Genomic DNA, 17,841 nt, shown 5'->3' with positions numbered 1-17,841 from the left:
AGCTAGGAGGGCTGGGAGTAGCCTGCTGTGGCAGGAGGAAGACCCTGAAACTTGGGCAGTTTGGAGAAGTCTGAGGTCCAGTCAGGCTGGGAGTGGTGATTGACTTGGTGATCTCTCAGTGCTGGGGACTCCCTACCAAGCACAGAGACACTGAACAGGGGTTGGGGCCTGAAGGGCCAGTGTGTACCCAGAGGACTGAATAAATTGGACCCCAGGAGGGGAATGTTTTAAATTACCTTAGGACTTGGGGTGTGGACTTTGTTTAAGAAGCCCCTGAAGCGGGGGAACGAGAGCCATTGTGCACAATTCAGTTCTTGTGCTCTCTGCTCAGATGATCATTTAGGCCTGTCACTGTGAAGTCACCCCTGTGTTTATGTCACATAGACCCACTGACTTGCAGGGGATCTGTCTCTTTGCAGGGAAACCAAATCACTGCTCGCAAGGGCAGGGAGGAAGGTGCACAGGTCCCTCTGGCACAGCTGCTGCATCTGTGAGTGTAGGAGCCTGGAGACAAATCACAAATGGATCCAGTCTATTGTCTCCAGGGGTAGGGGAGCAACGAGCCCGACAGAGCAGAGCTGTGTAAAACCCAATGCAAGGGAATGTCCCTGCTCAGTGAGACAGAGATGGGGATGCACATACTTTGGTACATGGCCATTTGTTTCATGGTAGCAAGTAAGTCATTGGCTGAGACATGAATCTCCATCCCCGTGTTTACAGGACACGGCTCTGGACATTTCTCACAGAGCCGTGTGTTTCACTGTCTCTGTAACGTGTGTTTTATCTCTTTTTCTCACAAGATGCTCAGGTGCTCGGATCAACCAAACCAGAGTCTGATGTCATAGAAGGGACACCAAGCCTAGCTCACATGTGAACAAACCTCTGGGCACAATTACATGTTCTGGTACAGACAGACTCTGGGACAGGGCCTGCAGCTGCTCATTTTCTCCTATGACAAAGAACTAACAGACAAAGGCAATGTCACTGATTGATTCCAAGCTAAAAGGCCGCAGACTGAGCTCCTTCACTTGGACATTGCACCCATGGAGCCAGAGGACTCAGCTGTGTATTTCTGTTTCAGCAGTCTAGACACAGCGCTTCAGAGTCACCTCTTCCCCCTGTAAAAATCTCCTCCTCCTGCTACTGCATCTCCCTTCCCAGAGAGGAGATTCTCCCTGGATCTCTGCTCACAACTGATGCAGGAAGAGGGAAGAGCACAGGAGAAAGTCATAGTCTATTTCCACTCTGTATTCCACCTATGAGAATGAGGGGAATGAGGCCCACACCTCTGGGTAAGAGGAAATGGGTTAGGAGTGCTCCCCTGGAAGAGCCACCGAGAAAACACAAACTCCCTGCTGTGAGTTCTACAATAAAGTCTGGGCTGATGGCAGAGCAAGGCCTAGCCAGAGTCTTCAGAGGTATTAATGTGCCAAGGGGTCTGCTTCAGGGTGTCTTGGTACATGTATAGCATTCATAGGAGTCCATATATGTTTGGACCTCAGCCTGCTTGTAAACTCATGAGAAAAAACAGGCAACAAGGAAGGAGGTCTTCTGGTGGCCAAGTGACCTGCCAACTGAGCATCACAGAGCAGCCATAGCACCTCCAGTCAGAGGCATATATGAGTACTCATTGAAATACATTGTCCGAGGGGTCCTCAAACTTCATTGCTCCATGGCCGCCTTCTCACAACAAAACTTACTCCATGACCCCAGGACGGGGGACCGAAGCCTGAGCCCACCCGAGTCCTGTCACCCCAGATGGGGGAGAGGGGGACAAAGCCAAAGCCCAAGGGCTTTAGCCCCAGGCGGGGGGCCTGTAACCTGAGCCCTGCCACCCAGGGCTAAAGCCCTTGGCCTTCAGCTTCAGCCCTGGGTTGTGGGGCTTCGGATCAGTTTTGGCCCTTGGCAGTGGGGCTCAGGCTTTGGCCCTGGGCAGTGGAGCTTGGGGTTTGGCTTCAGCCCCAGTACCCACCAAGTGTAACACCAGTCTTGGTGACCCCATTAAAATGCGGTCATGACCACTTTGAGGTCCCGACCCACAGTTTGAGAACCGCTGATCTAGACTATCAGGAATGTTCATTCCCTCTAGGACACCTGGCATTGGCCACTGTCAGAAGACAGGATACTGGAATAGATGGACCTTTGGTCTGACCCAGTATGGCCATTCTTATGTTCTTATGTAAATATCTTCTATTAGCCTTCCTGGTGATGGTCACTGGAGGGGGATCAGAGACGTGGGCAATCAAAGAGAAGCACTTGAGAAGACTTGAAGCCATTTAAATGAGATGTCTGAGGCCAGTGAGAGAGGGTGACAATGCTTGACCACATGCAGAAAGGTGTCTTCAGGAGTGAGACCTGCAGTATTAGAGAGAAGTTGCAGAAAAGGAGGCTGCAATGGTATGGGCATGTTAGGGAGGCACTAAAGACTAGAGTTCATGGGTGGAGAACAAGAGGATGGCCAAGAAAATGGTGGATAGACTATATATGGGAGTATGGAGTGGGCATGGGACGAGCACTGGACAGGGAAGCCTGGAAAAGACTGATCCAGCAACATGTGACCAGCTAGCCAGAAAAAGGGGAAGAAGAGACAAGAGAACGAGAATTGGTCTGTTGTCCAGTGTTTAGGGCACTCACCTGGGGGGTTAAAGATCCCTGTTCAGATCCCTTCCCCGCATCCGACAGAGGGGAGACTTGACCTTGGTGTGTCTTCGAAATCCCAGTTGAGTACCTTAATCACTGGCCAAAGGTTATGAAGGAGGTTGTCGTTCTCCTCCTTCCAACCCAATCATTTTGTGTGAAGCTAGGCATCCTCAGAACACGCCTACTGGCTCAGGCCCTGCAGGAGTGACAGGTGGCCAAACACCTATCTTACCCTGGATCATTCTGGGCCTTAGGTGTTTAGGCACCTAAAGCGAGGCAGAAGTGGGTATGCCCAGAGGCAGAGAAACATAGGCACCTAGGGAAGGTTTACTCTGAAAACGTAGGTGCCAAGTGAGTTTAGGGATAGGCAGCAGCCAAGAAAGAGTTTTGTGCATCACAGTAGTACCTAAAAATGGGAGTTAGGCACCCAATTCCCAGATTTAGGTGTCTATGTACCTTTGTGGATCCAGTCCTTTGTGCTCAAAACACTACCTGATAAAGGTTTGGAATCAGCTAAATACTCCTTCAGGTTAGTCTGCCTTGTTAACCCCTTATATTGTCTTTATGAACTCCCAAGTGCATCACTCTTCTTCCTTGTCCCTCGTGTTTCAACTTCTGTTTTTTACAGAATGTGCTTCTTCAAAAAAGTCTTCATGTCTGCCTCTGAGATCTGAATCAGGAAAGTCACTTTATATTTCATCTTTCTTTGTTTCTCTTTTTCTTAGACTAAAGTAAAATAATCGCTTAGATTGAAAGAGCATTGAACTGGATTTTATGAACTGGAAAAACTTTACCCCAAGGACTGTCAATGCAGTAACTTTAAAGTAACTAACAGAGCATTAAAATTCCCTAAAACAATAAATGGATCAGAACCTAGGTGTGACCGGGGGTGTCCGGGGCAGCCCTCACTGGAAATGTCAAGGTCAGGGCAGGCTGCAAAAGGGAGAGCAGATACTCCCCAAACTGGTGGGTAACACTGAAGTGAAACCTCCCAACCAGTCGCAAACTGTGCTTCTGATCCCCCACACCGGTTATCAAGAAGCAAAAAAAAAAAACCCCAAAAAACCGCAAAGCCCCCTTTATTGCATTCCAGTCTCTGGCTCCCAATCAGCACCTACGTCCAGTACAGTGAGAAGTTATTTTAAACTCTGCTGACATATACAAAATATTCTTCTGACCCCAAAGGGTCAGCCAAGTCACCAGGTCAGTATAGGTTAGGATCTTACTCAAAATACCATGCTGCCAGCCAATCCTTTAGTATCTAAAACTAAAGATATATTATAAAGAAAGAACAAGAGAGGTGTTAAGTGGTAAAGCAGTCACATACATACAAAGACTTCAAAATCCATATATCAAGTTCCTAGCACTACTGATGAGTTTGCTGGCTTGAAAGTCCCTCTGGAATGCATCCATGGCTTGGATGGGTCATTCAGTCCTTTGTTCGGAGCTTCAGTTTGTAGCAAAGTTCCTCCAGAGGTAAGAAGCAGGACTGAAGACAAAATGGAGAAGATGCAGCTGCCTTTTATAGTCTCTTGCCATGCGGCCTGAGCTTCCTTTGTTTCAAACACAAGCTGCCCAGCACATGGCCTGAAAACCTTAGAGTCCTGTCCATAGGCATGCCCCTGCATGCCTTGCTGAGTCATAAGTTGTATCTGCCTTCTCTTAATGGGTCAGTTGTATAATTGATGGTTCTCAATGGGCCATCAATCAGGCAAGGCAGTGCTGTTGCCGAACAATCTGGGGCTGACACCCAGAAGCATAGCACAAGTTTGAAATATGGACATACATATCTATAACTCATAATACAAAGGTGATATAAACACATAAGTGAGATTATTATATCTGGCAAATTATAACATTTTCGCAGATACATTACATGGCATACCTGAAATAACTCATTACAATTTTACAATATTAATATTCATAATATCTTCGCGTGTCCCCCAGATTCCATACAGCATCACACTAGGTCCTAGAGATGAAAAGCTCCAGATCCCATTCTGCAGATTTCTTGGCCCTTTCTAGTCTCTCACAGAAACATTTTAGGTCAGTTTCAAAGTGGAACTTATATCAAAACAGTATTTCAAGGTGCAATGCCAAGGAGAAGCACTAGAGGCCATACATTGACATCATTGGGCTCCTCTCCTCTGCTTTCATGCTCTGCCTCTCTCTGTGAGTGTGAAATTGTTTTTTATTTTCCAACACAGACAAGTTTCTCTGGTTCTTAGTGAATGTTATAGACACAGATTGGGTGTCAGTAACACCTGTTGATATTGATGCCTGTAGCAGAATTTGCACAAACACCCATATTTAGCCACAAGCACTAAAATGACATCCCCGTGGGTAAGAGTTCTCCTGATACATCCAGCTACTTCCAACAGTGCCCTTGTTCTGCTTTATTTCCCAAGGTCTCTCTAAAGTATTCTTTTCCCTTATTATCCAAAATCACCATAGAACTACAGGATCCATATCAGGCAATGATAGATAGATGCTAATAAACTATTTCTACAAATACTCCAAGCCACAAAAAACCCACAGCCGATAGTAAATTGTTCATTTGTAGGCTGTTCATTTAGTGATCATAGCCAAAGTGACTACAGTTGATGTCATCACACCAGACATTATCTAATGAAGTCCCCAATGTGACAGGTTCGGTCACAGAGAGCCCCTTGGGACTGTCACCCGATGTGCTGAAACTACCTCTGAGCCCATTTTCCTTGCCAGCTTGGGACTCCAGAACCCTGCCTTGTTGAGCCAGACATGCTAGCCTGCTGCAACACAGACCCAGGGTCTGAACCACGCCCCCAAAGCTGCAGACTTCACTGTTAACAGCTCAGCAAGTACTCCAGTCTCCAGCACCCAGACACCCAGGTCCCAATGGGTCCAAACCCCAAATAAATCTGTTTTACTCTGTATAAAGCGTCTTCAGGGTAAACTCATAAATTGTCCCACCTCTATAACATTGATGGAGAGATATGCACAGTTGTTTGCTCCCCCAGGTATTAATTACTTACTCTGGGTTAATTAATAAACAAAAGTGATTTTATTAAGTATAAAAAGTAGGATTTAAGTGGTTTCAAGTAATCACATACAGAATAAAGTAAGTTAACAAGCAAAATAAAACCAAACACGCTTCTCTGTAAACAAGACAGAGGGGGAGGGATAGCTCAGTGGTTTGAGCATTAGCCTGCTAAACCCAGTGTTGTGAGTTCAATCCTTGAGGGGGCCATTTAGGGATCTGGGGCAAAAATTGGGGATTGGTCCTGCTCTGAGCAGGGGGTTGGACTAGATGACCTCCTGAGGTCCCTTCCAACCCTGATTTTCTATGACTTCTCTGTAAGCAAGACAGCATCATTGATGTAATCTTGGTTGGCAAACTCTTCTTGACCAAACTTGATTCTGACATGTAGAGCAGCAAGTCCTAATATCTAGTCAATAGCTCAACAGAACAGCGCCAGGGCAAGATTTCATCCCTGCTGCACACTTGAGGTTGTGTAGAAACATGGTAAAAGCTGTGAACACACGTGCTCTCTCACACCAGTACTGGTGGGAAGATCATGCACCAGATTTAGCAGAGCATGTGGAATACCAGCTCCTTTCAGTGCAAGCCAAAGTGCTGACCTGTCTACCAAATCAAAAGCAGCTTTGATGTCAAGATATACTATGTGAAGCTGGTGGTTAAATTCTCACTGTGGCTCATCCAGAAGCTGAAGGGTAAGGGCAGCATCCATTGTTGACTGCCCTGCAGTGAAACCTGATTGCTGTGGACAACGGTATCTGTTAAGGAGCAGCTGCATCCTACTAAGAAGAAATGTAAGCAAAGACATTTCCAGGGATGGATAACAATGAGATTGGCCTGTAGTTGCCACACGTGGTGTAGGATGCTTTGCCCTTGCACAGGGACACTATGATGCCATCTTTCCATTCTGCTGGTACTTTGCCTGATGCCCACGCTCGTTGAACAGTTGACGCAGGCTGATGTTCATATTTCCAAGGCACCTATGAGCAGTTCAGGTGGAATACCAACATGTCCATTCTGTAACTTTTGGATGACCTTTCATAATTCCTCGAATGACAGGGGATTAGTGTTCACCCCTGGGTCTGCAACTCTGTGGTTCACCAGGTCACATAGCTCTAGACAGTCATTAACAGGGCTGTGGGTCAGTGTGCTTTCATAATGTGTTTTCCATCTGTCCAGAACCTCATCTGTCAATGAGCAGGCAGAACTATCTGGTTTCATAAGGTGGATGATAGAAGACTGTTTATGGCTGCCAGCCAGGTGCATAATGGCACTGTAGGCAGGATGAAGATTATTGTTTTTCAGGCTATCTGCTTTGTCAGCAAGGGAGCTGACATAGATCTCACAGTCAAATTTCGCCATGACCTGGAAAATGCCTTTCAGATATTTACATTCTTGGACATCTCCTTGCTTATGTGCTTCTGCCATTTTTGCTAATATATCAAAGGCCTCTTCAGAAAGCTGAGGTTTCTTGCATAACCATGTGAAGATGATTGTTGCAGTGGCAGCATATGATGTAGCGTTATGTACACCGCTCCAGACAATCTCCACATCATCTGAGAGGGTACCAAAGGTATGTCTGTGACCCTTGATGGCTTGTGTGTATTTCATGGCTTCAACAAGATCCTCAGAAAGACGTTGGTCATTGTACTGTTCTTGGACATCTGGCTTGTGAGGAGTTGGAAGAAAATAGTGAAAGCTGAGTGACAACTAGTCTATGGTCTGAGTTGGCTTGTGCTTCTGAAAACCCAGTGAGATTTTACTATGGAAGGATTTCTGATGAGGATGTGGTCAATTTCCTTCATGGCACATCCACTGTTTGAAATCCAGGTCCAGCAATCGTTGTTAAGGTGCCTAAATGAGGAGCCCATAACAAACAAGGCCTCGGCGGCACACAATGTCAAACACCGGGTTTCATACCCAGTTCAATCACAGTCAGTCATGGCACTGAAATCTTTGAGCACTAGCAATGTGTCCTGTGGCAGAGTTGACTGGATTTTTGCTGCTAGCTGGTGGTAGAAAGCATGCTTTTCTGCAAGTGATGCATCTTCTATTGGTCCATAAGCCAAAATGACAGTAAGTGTCCATAATGATATTGGAGCCTACCATACCATAAGTGTGGAGAGATGGGGTTCCATGTGATTAAACTCTGTGCTAAAGGTTGTCTAATAACAAGTGCCATACCTTGGGTTTGCAGTGGACCACCAGTGTGAAGGAAGGCTGCTCCTTCCACAGTAACTAGATGTGTCAGACAGGCCTCTGTGATGCCAGTGATTGTGATCTCATAATGGGTGAGTTCTTTGGCAAGAGCTGTCTTGTACCCAGTCCCTTTCTGTGTTAGCACATTCCACATGGCAACATGGAACACACTTACAGGAAGTTGGTTTTGGGGCTGTGCTTTCTTTAAGTGGGGTTTGGGTCACACCTGTCCTATGTGTGCAGAGTATGCTTCTCCTCTTGGAGTTGGTAATAACAGGGGCTTTAACCCTGGTGTAGTTGCAATCTGTTATGGCTGGTTGCCCTGTCATTTCACTTTGCCTCCTTGGCACTGGAGAGACATAGAGGGGTTTGTAGAGGATAGATAGATGCTAATACACATTGACATTCCAGACTGTGATGATGGGAGAAGCTCCAACCCTCTGGCAAATTTCAGCCCTTCCTGGGGAGAAAGCCCCCTCTGATTGGCTGACTTCCCCAGTGCCCTGCCTCCTGGGGAAGGGCAGCCAAACACAGCTTCTGCAGGAAGCAGACAAAGAGCCTCTTGCCACCAGCAGCCAACACCTTTGGGAACAAAGGTGGGAACAAAGAGACCAGCAGCTCAGTGTGGTATCACCCCTGCCTCCCCACCCATGAACAATGGGATGGCTCCTCTGATCTTTCCCCCTTCCTGTCTCTTCCCTGCAGCACCCAGTCCCAAGAACCCCACAGCTGATTGTAGATTGTTCATCTACTGAACACCAAAATGCAGTTACATGACAGATTTGGATTCTCTCTCTCTTGCAGGAAGGGAGGAGATGGGAGAAGATTTCCATAGTGAGGGGATGGGGAGACTGAGGGAAGTGAAAGAGCTAGGCAGAAAGATCTCAAGGAAGGTAAAAAAAGATCTCTGGGTGAAAGGGGCATATGTGTTAAAACATTCTGAAAGAGAAGCCAGAATGAAAGTGAATCGTATAAAAATCTACTAATGAATTTAAAATGAATTTACTGAACAACTGGATGTTACCATTTGTGTTTTGATTGAATTTGTTTTCAAAGTATCCCCATTTTCCAAAATATTCCACAGATTCTGAGGAGAAAATTCTAGAAAACTAGAAACATTTCCATGGCCCTGGTGATGCACCAATAAAACTGTAATATATTCAGCACATGGCTCAGTCTTTTAGGAAAGAAAGTGCAGAATAACATCTTCTACACTGCTGGAGGACAGAATGGAATACCATGAGATGGGATTTGCCCAGGAACCAGGGTAATGCTTCTCTTGTCTAAAGTGCTGAAGGATCTTTTCTGACCGCAAATACTCAGGAAATCAGTTTTATATCTCATTTATAAGAACTTTATTCATCATTCATTATACAGGTTTCTCTCCTCCCCAGGTTTTCAAAGGGAAGCCAGAGGCGAAGGAGGGACTCTGGTCTCCTCACCACTTCCTGTCACCTTCATAAAAACCAAGAAGTAAAAAAAGAGAAGAATAAAATTCATTGGCAAAAATGCTGAGTTTTCTGCTGCTTCTGGTGCCTGGTAAGAACCCAGAAATTCTGCCCTGACCCCTACGAAAGACGGGATCCAGCCAGATGTTCAAGAAGAGCACAGCTTCCCTACAGATACGTACAGGCCAGGACATCAATATGGATCTTTCCAGAGTTCTGGGAATTGGATGCAGAAGAGATGTCAACAAACTGGAGGGAGTTCTGAGAGTATCAGTGAAAGTGTTGGGGGCACCTAGGGACTATCCATTGAAGAAGGGTTAATGAAATTAAACATATTCAGCTCAGCCAAACTGCTAGTGAGAAGAGAACTAGGTACTATGACAACACTATTTGGAGTGTTACATATCAAGGAGGAAGGAGAATTGTTTTGGGTAGGAAAAGGTGATGTAACTAGAGGTAAATGGGGTGAAACTGTGTAAAAGGGGGAAACGTTAGTCTAGAAACTAGGAAACGCTTCCTAACAATGAGGATGGACTAGGCTGTGCAATAGTCTCCCAAGGGAAGAGGCAGAAACACTGCCGCTGAAATAATTAGAGCCTGAATTGGTGATGCCATGGAGATTATGCTATAGGAGCAATCCTACATTGGCTGGGGGAGTGGCAGGCATTTTTAATGTGGTTTCTTTGGACTTTTCATTGCTAATTTCTAGGGCTTTGGCTCTGTTTCTCTCACACAGGCTCTGGACTGGGAGTTCTCATCTCTCAGTTCCCTAGAACTGCAACCCAGAGACCTGGAGAAACCATGAAGATAACGTGTGTCCAGAATGAAACCAGCTACTCTTACATGTACTGGTACAAGCAGTTCCAGGGAGATGGTCCAAGGTTAATAGCCCAAAGTGTGGATGGGTCCAATGCTACTTATGAGGAGGAGTCTAATGCACCCAAGTTTCCAATCACTAGACCCAATACCAGGATCTCTTCCATGAGCATTGTGGATCTGAGAACCCAGGATTCAGCCAGCTACTTCTGTGCTGCCACTGAGTACACAGTGCTGTGAGGAGATCAGCAACTCAATCAGAAACCTTACCCCTAAATGAGAGAGAGCTGACAATAATGGAAGAGAGAAAGAGAGAGAGAGAGAGATGATGCTGACAGGCCAAAGCACACCTGGCTTCAAACCCACAGAGGCATTGTTGGCTTCCCAGAGAAACAGACTTTTTGCAGCAGACACAGGCATGCAAAGTGAAAGACCTCTGGGCACTTGTAGCCTGTATTGTTCAGGGGAACAGCTTAGTTTTTTGTTACTTTGTGAGTTTTGTGTTTCAATTACTATAAATATTATAACAGGGTTCAAAGAAGAACTAGACAAATTCATGGAGGATAGGTCCATCAATGGCTATTAGCCAGGATGGGCAGGGATGGTGTCCCTAGACTCTGTTTGCCAGAAGCTGGGAATGGGTGACGGGATGGATCACTTGATGATGGGGACAGACTGGCTAAGCAGCAGTTCTGCAGAAAAGGACCTTGGGATTACAGTGGATGAGAAGATGGATATGAGTCAACAGTGTGCCCTTGTTGCCAAGAAGGCTAATAGCATATCCTGGGCTGCATTAGTAGGAGCATTGCCAGCAGATCAAGGGAAGTGATTATTCCCCTCTATTCAACATTGGTGAGGCCACATCTGGAGTATTGCGTCCAGGTTTGGGCCCCCACCACAGAAAGGATGTGGACAAATTGGAGAGAGCTCAGTGGAGGGCAATAAAAATGATTAGGGGGCTGGGGCACGTGACTTATAAGGAGAGGCTGAGGGAACTGGGCTTATTTAGTCTGCAGAACAGAAGAGTGAGGGGGGGTTGATAGCAGCCTTCAACTACCTGAAACAGGGTTCCAAAGAGGATGGAGCTCAGCTGTTCTCAGTGGTGGCAGATGACAGAACAAGGAGCAATGGTCTCAAGTTGCAGTGTGGGAGGTTTAGGTTGGATATTAGGAAACACTATTTCACTAGGAGGGTGGTGAAGCCCTGGAATGGCTTACTAGGGAAGTGCTGGACTCTCCATCCTTAGAGGTTTTTAAGACCTGGATTGACAAAGCTCTGGCTGGGATGATTTAGTTGGGGATTGGTCCTGCTTTGAGCAGGGGTTGGACTAGATGCATCCGATGAAGTGAGCTGTAGCTCAGGAAAGCTTATGCTCAAATAAATTTGTTAGTCTCTAAGGTGCCACAAGTACTCCTTTTCTTTTTATGAGGGGGAAAGTAGTCCAGGAGAGCTGGCTGTATTTTAAAGAACCTTATGGAGGTTACAGGGACAAACCATCCCAATGTGTAGAAAGAATAGCAAATATGGCAGGCAACCAACTTGGCTTAATGGTGAAATCCTTGCTGATCTTAAATACAAAAAAGAAGCTTATAAGAAGAGGAAGCTTGGACAAATGACCAGGGAGGAGTATAAAAATTTTGCTCAGGCATGCAGGAGTGAAATCAGGAAGGCCAAATCACACTTAGAGTTGCAGCTAGCAAGAGATGTTAAGAGTAACAAGAAGGGTTTCTTCGGGTATGTTAGCAATAAGAAGAAAGTCAAGGAAAGTGTGGGCCCCTTACTGAATGAGGGAGGCAACCTAGTGAAAGAGGATGTGGAAAAAGCTAATGTACTCAATGCTTTTTTTGCCGCTGTCTTCACGAACAAGGTCAGCTCCCAGACTGCTGCACTGGGCAGCACAGCATGGGGAGGAGGTGACCAGCCCTCTGTGGAGAAAGAAGTGGTTCGGGACTATTTAGAAAAGCTGGACGAGCACAAGTCCATGGGGCCGGATGCGCTGCATCCGAGAGTGCTAAAGGAGTTGGCGGATGTGATTGCAGAGCCATTGGCCATTATCTTTGAAAACTCATGGCGATCGGGGGAGGTCCCAGATGACTGGAAAAAGGCTAATGTAGTGCCCATCTTTAAAAAAGGGAAGAAGGAGGATCCTGGGAACTACAGGCCAGTCAGCCTCACCTCAGTCCCTGGAAAAATCATGGAGCAGGTCCTCAAGGAATCAATTCTGAAGCACTTAGAGGAGAGGAAAGTGATCAGGAACAGTCAGCATGGATTCACCAAGGGCAAGTCATGCCTGACTAATCTAATTGCCTTCTATGATGAGATAACCGGCTCTGTGGATGAAGGGAAAGCAGTGGACGTGTTGTTCCTTGAATTTAGCAAAACTTTTGACACAGTCTCCCATAGTATTCTTAACAGCAAGTTAAAGAAGTATGGGCTGGATGAATGGACTATAAGGTGGATAGAAAGCTGGCTAGATTGTCGGGCTCAACCGGTAGTGATCAATGACTCCATGTCTAGTTGGCAGCTGGTATCAAGTGGAGTGCCCCAAGGGTTGGTCCTGGGGCCGGTTTTTTTCAATATCTTCATTAATGATCTGGAGGATGGTGTGGATTGCACCCTCAGCAAGTTTGCAGATGACACTAAACTGGGAGGAGAGGTAGATATGCTGGAGGGTAGGGATAGGAACCTAGACAAATTAGAGGCTTGGGCCAAAAGAAATCTGATTAGGTTCAACACGGACAAGTGCAGAGTCCTGCACTTAGGACAGAATAATCCCATGCACAGTTACAGACTAGGGACCGAGTTGTAGTAACTACTCAGAGAAGCCGGCAAGATGTAAGGCTAAGCGGGCTCTCCCCAGGTGAACTCCCAGGCTAACTCCCTCTGTTAGCCGCTCTGCTGTTCGCTGCTCAGCTGGTTTGCACCTGACTGGCTTTTTATACAGTTTCATTCCTTTTTATACAGTCAGGACCACTCAAGGCTCACCTGGAACAAGGCACTCCCAATTCACACTTTTCAAACCACCAATCAAGCACACGGTCAAACTGTCCCCACAACAGACACTCAGATACTCACCAACACAACCTCCTTAATGCAGCCCTTAGCGTACCTCCTCTCAGGCAGATCCCAGGCAAACTCCCTCTGTTAGCCGCTCTGCTGTTCGCTGCTCGCTGACATTCTGGCAAGTACAATACGTGACTTTGGCATAGGATGGGAAATCAAGTTGAATACTGTATAGTATGAAATTGCAGGGGTGATTTTGAGAACACACCAAAACTTTTAACCCTGTTGGAATTGTCCAGGGGTCTGCTGGAGGCAAACACGGCAGTAGATAGAATGCTCTGGGATCTTTAACCACCATGAATGCTCAGGCCTTGGGTTAAAAGGCTGATTGGGAAGTCTGTAATATAGAGGTAAATATCTGAGACAGTGTCATTTCTTTCCTCCCTGACACACTTTTCAGAGCCAAGTGGCAGCAGTGGGAGGGGTATTGCACTCCTCTCACTTCCTGTTGCCTTAGCAAAATTCAAGTGCTACAAGAACCAATCCTGTCACATTTGTTGCTAGAGATGTTGAAAATTCTTCTCCTTCTGATGCCTGGTAAGAAGCCAGAACTCCCAACCTGCAATGGGCATATTGCAGGATGGCTGTGCACAGACTGGGGTGGTGTTGGGCAGAGGACCCTTTGGTGCCTGACTAATGAATCTCTGCTCCTTTCCCCCTCGCTCACACCGGTGCTGGGGTTGGAGACAGTGGCCAAGAGCAGCAATCCAGAAACCAGGGGAGGCTGTGACCATGAGCTGTTACCAGAACGACACTGCCCGGACAAACATGCTCTGGTACCAGCAAACCCAGGGAGAAGGTCTGAAGTTATTAGCCATTACTTATATTGGGTCAAGTCCCTCTTATGAGAAAGACTTCGATGAGAGCAAGTTCATGATCAGCAGAGAACAACAGAAGCTGTCTGTCATGACTGTGAAGAAAGTGACCGCCAGGGATGCAGCCACCTATTTCTGTGCTGCTAGTGAGCACACACTGCTGTGAGCGGATCAGTGACTCAAGCAAAAACTTGCCCTCCCCTTAACGAGACAGTTCAGAGGGGCATGGCGGGGGGGGGGGGGGGGGGGGGGAGTGTATGAGAAAGATGCAAGAGATCAACTTGCAGCTGAGATCAATGACTCACAGCCTTCAAAACTAGGAACAATAGCAGCCTTGATAGTGACTCTAGCTATGGATCTGCATCTAAGCACTCAAATAGCACTGAGATTGGTGCTAGACAGACAGAGAGTAACAGTTATCAGGGCCATTGATGCTCCTACTCAGGGCATAAGCTGTTCAGGACCTGGGGGCTGAAATAATATTTAATGAATTATTGTCCCTCCACACAAACATGTCTCCATTTCATATATAGTATTGGGTGGGCGGGGGGAGAGATAGCTCAGTGGTTTGAACATTGGCCTGCTAAACCCAGGGTTTTGAGGTCAATCATTGAGGGGGCCATTTAGGGATCTGGGGCAAAAATTGGGGATTGGTCCTGCTTTGAGCAGGGGGTTGGACTAGATGACCTCCTGAGGTCCCTTCCAACCCTGATATTCTATGATTCTATTGTGCAAAGTGGTTAGTTATGGGGGCCTAACATCTTCTTTTAAGCACTAGCCACTCTCACAGACAGTGCACCCTGTCTTTGCCTGCACTGCTGGCATTTAACCAACTCCCCAGTGGGTACAATGCTCTGGATTTCCAGGAAAGGAGAAGAAGAAAGAAGCTAGACTGCCAGAACTGTCTTCTATTAACCTTCTTGGCTATGGCCACTGGAGGGCAACATAGTGCTAACAAAACAAAGCAGCAAAGAGCAAAACCAGAGAAAGAGTCAACAATCTTCCTGGCTATGTCTATTTTGTCTCTAGCTTCACCCGTGTAACACACAGCCAATGACCTGGTTTGGGTGAGAATGTCTGGACACAGGAGAGATGGGGAGAGTCATAGAGTAGGGTGTCCTTGACTTATTGTAAACCTCAAGCATTTGCAGATGCAAATTACTAAAAACTCTCACATTTCTCTGGCACCTGTGCATTCTAATTAGGAAATTGTCACCTATCACCAAAATGTAGCCAATACAGGGATAGAACATGGCAGCTGTCCTTTGCCAGTAATGCTACAAACAGGGTCATGTGACTTCTCCCACTGGAACTGCAAAGGGGATTTAAAGAGGCAGAAAGAAATCACCACTTGGCCAGCACACTGACGGAGCAGAAAACTGACATTTCCCAGAATGCTCACGGTCAAGACCATGAAATCCTAATGTCGAAATATTGACACTCTTCAATGTGAAGCATCAGCAGGCTTTCTGTCATGGGAGATGGGCTCAAGGTGCACACTTTGCATATGAATGTCTAACCACTACAATTCTGGGGTGTGCGGATCAGGGTTTTAAGTTCTATCATAAATGGAACACAACATGGCTGCCAACTTGTTCTGGATGCTTCGCCCCCTCCAATAAGTGCTCTGCCTCATGATCACCAATTCCTCCCCTTGAGTGGTTTTACAGAGCTCCTCCTCCTGAAAGGCATGCTGCGCCTTGTTCAATTATTGAGAATCATCACTCTGTCTTGTCTTTGCTGCAGACGCCATGTGGAGGGCATTGGGTGTCTCCCTTGGCTTCCAGCTGCTGGCCGGTAAGAAACTGTCTCTGATATACTTTGCTGACTCCAAGATGGTGCAGTTTTACTTTCTTTAGCATCTGAAATCAGATGCAGCATTAGCGGGAACATGTTTGCTGAATATGAGAGAAATCACAGAAGAGAAGGCTCTATTACCAAATTGGCAAGAGTGTGTAGGACAAAGTGAAGGGGCCTTTGCTAGATGAGTGGAGGAAACTAGAAAGGACCACTTCCAGATGGCAGGAAGTGCACGGGAGAGGGCTTATGTACTGACTGTGGTAAGGTTGTGTGAAGAGAGACCATTGATAGAAGTGAAGAGGAAGCAGAACAAACACAAGGTCAGTGAGGTGATTAGACCAGTCTGTGGAGGGGTTGAAAATAGGGTGAACAGACAGCAAGTGTGAAAAATCGGGATGGGGGTGGGGGGTAATAGGAGCCTATATAAGAAAAAGACCCAAAAATTGGGACTGTCCCTGTAAAGTCGGGACATCTGGTCACCCTAGTTGAAAATAAAGGCAAGAGTTTTGAAGGTGAATCCTGAAATGCACAGAGACCAAGTGAGGTGTGTTCCATCCTCCCTGGCCTTCATTCACCCTGTCCCCTCCACTCTCCTTTGCAGGTCTTTGCAATGGGGTGATGGTGACACAGAAGGAGAAGTTTATAGCCATCCAGAATGGGAGCAAGGGAAGTTTCCCATGTGAACATGATGACAGCTCCTACTATACTGTCCTGTGGTATCAGTGAAAGAAGGATTCAGAAAGGCAGTTGCAATTGGTAGCCTTCTCTGTAGATGGGAATCCAGCAGTAATAGAAGATCAGTTCCAAACCAGATACAGTGTGGCACAGCCAGCAACGCTGAACACGTCCCTGACGATCAATCTGGGGATGGTTAAAGACACTGCAGTGTATTTCTGTGCAGCAAGTAAAGCAAAGTGAGAACTTTGTGCCTCACACCTGTGCAATAACTCGCCAGTGCTGCTCACCTCATGTACTTTCCTACACATATACCTCAGGCCCAACTACACACAGAAATGGTGTGACAGTGGACAGAGATGTCACTTAGGGTATGTCACCAGAGCAAAAAAAAAACCTACAGGAGCTAACAGTGTAGACATTAGGGTGTGAAACCCCATGATGCAGGAGCATCTCGAAGCCTGATCTCCAGCCCAACATCCATTAGTTTTAGTCATGCAGAATGACCAGGACAGGGGGAGAGGGGCAGCCGCCCAGGGTGTAAAGCTGGTGGGGGAGTAAAAATGGGGCTGCCCAGTGGTATCAGCCAGAGCCCAGGGTGCTCAGCGCCCTGTACCCGGCAAGCTTGTGGGTCCATTCACCACAGTGAAGCAGGCTCTCCCTGGCAGTAGGACAGATAGGCAGGCAGGTCTTTGAGTCCCATCTGGTGGGAAGGGCAGAAGGCTGGTTTCAAGCGAGCTATGGGCAACCACTGGAGGTAGGAGACCAGCTGCATAGAGTGCCTGCGGGGGAAAGTGCAGGGTTAGGGGAGAAGGGGGTGCAGGAGGGGAGTGCAGGGTTCACTGAGAAGGGGGCAAAGGAGGGAATGCAGATGTAATCAGAGTCTGAATGAGCTCTCCCCTGACATCTAGTGGTGAGCTGTGGAAAAAGACTTCAGGAGCTGATCTCCTTTGCACGGGCACACCCACCCTGCCTAGGTGATCAGTACGATGGGATTGCTTGCCCAAATGATCACTTTTGGCTGGTGTGGAATCCCCAGTCTCCTTGTTACTGGGGCAGGAGTAATAAAGCGTTGTTATCCTTGTTGTGTGAATCAAGGACAGCAGAACTGTACTTGACATTTCCTGACTGAGGGACTCACCCTCAACTCACAGCACTCACTAGTCAGGGGATAGGGGTTCCAAAGTCCAGTAAGTTGAGTGAAGGTAGGGATGAGTGATTGTACATGGTAGCATAGGCCTTGCCCAAGGGTACTAGACACCATTAGACACTCTTTTTCCACTGTGTCATAATAAAACTAATTTAGACTTAGTTAAGGGTCTTGTTATGTGCTGCAGAGCTGAAATCACTGGCACCTAGATAAGGG

General features: G+C 46.8%; 1 gene segment (V, D, J or C); it reads left to right on the top strand.

The window, feature by feature from the left end:
* Positions 1-9,261: 9,261 nt before the first annotated feature.
* Positions 9,262-10,362, top strand: LOC114021500. The segment is given in 2 exon segments: positions 9,262-9,397; positions 10,043-10,362. Coding segments are annotated over 2 exon segments (351 nt in total).
* The last annotated feature ends 7,479 nt before the right edge of the window (positions 10,363-17,841 follow it).

The sequence above is a fragment of the Chelonia mydas genome, chromosome 1 (genome assembly GCF_015237465.2).
Source record: "Chelonia mydas isolate rCheMyd1 chromosome 1, rCheMyd1.pri.v2, whole genome shotgun sequence".
NCBI lineage: Eukaryota > Metazoa > Chordata > Testudines > Cheloniidae > Chelonia > Chelonia mydas.
The sequence above is the reverse complement of the archived record's forward strand: the minus strand, read 5'-3'. Positions and strand labels throughout refer to the sequence as shown.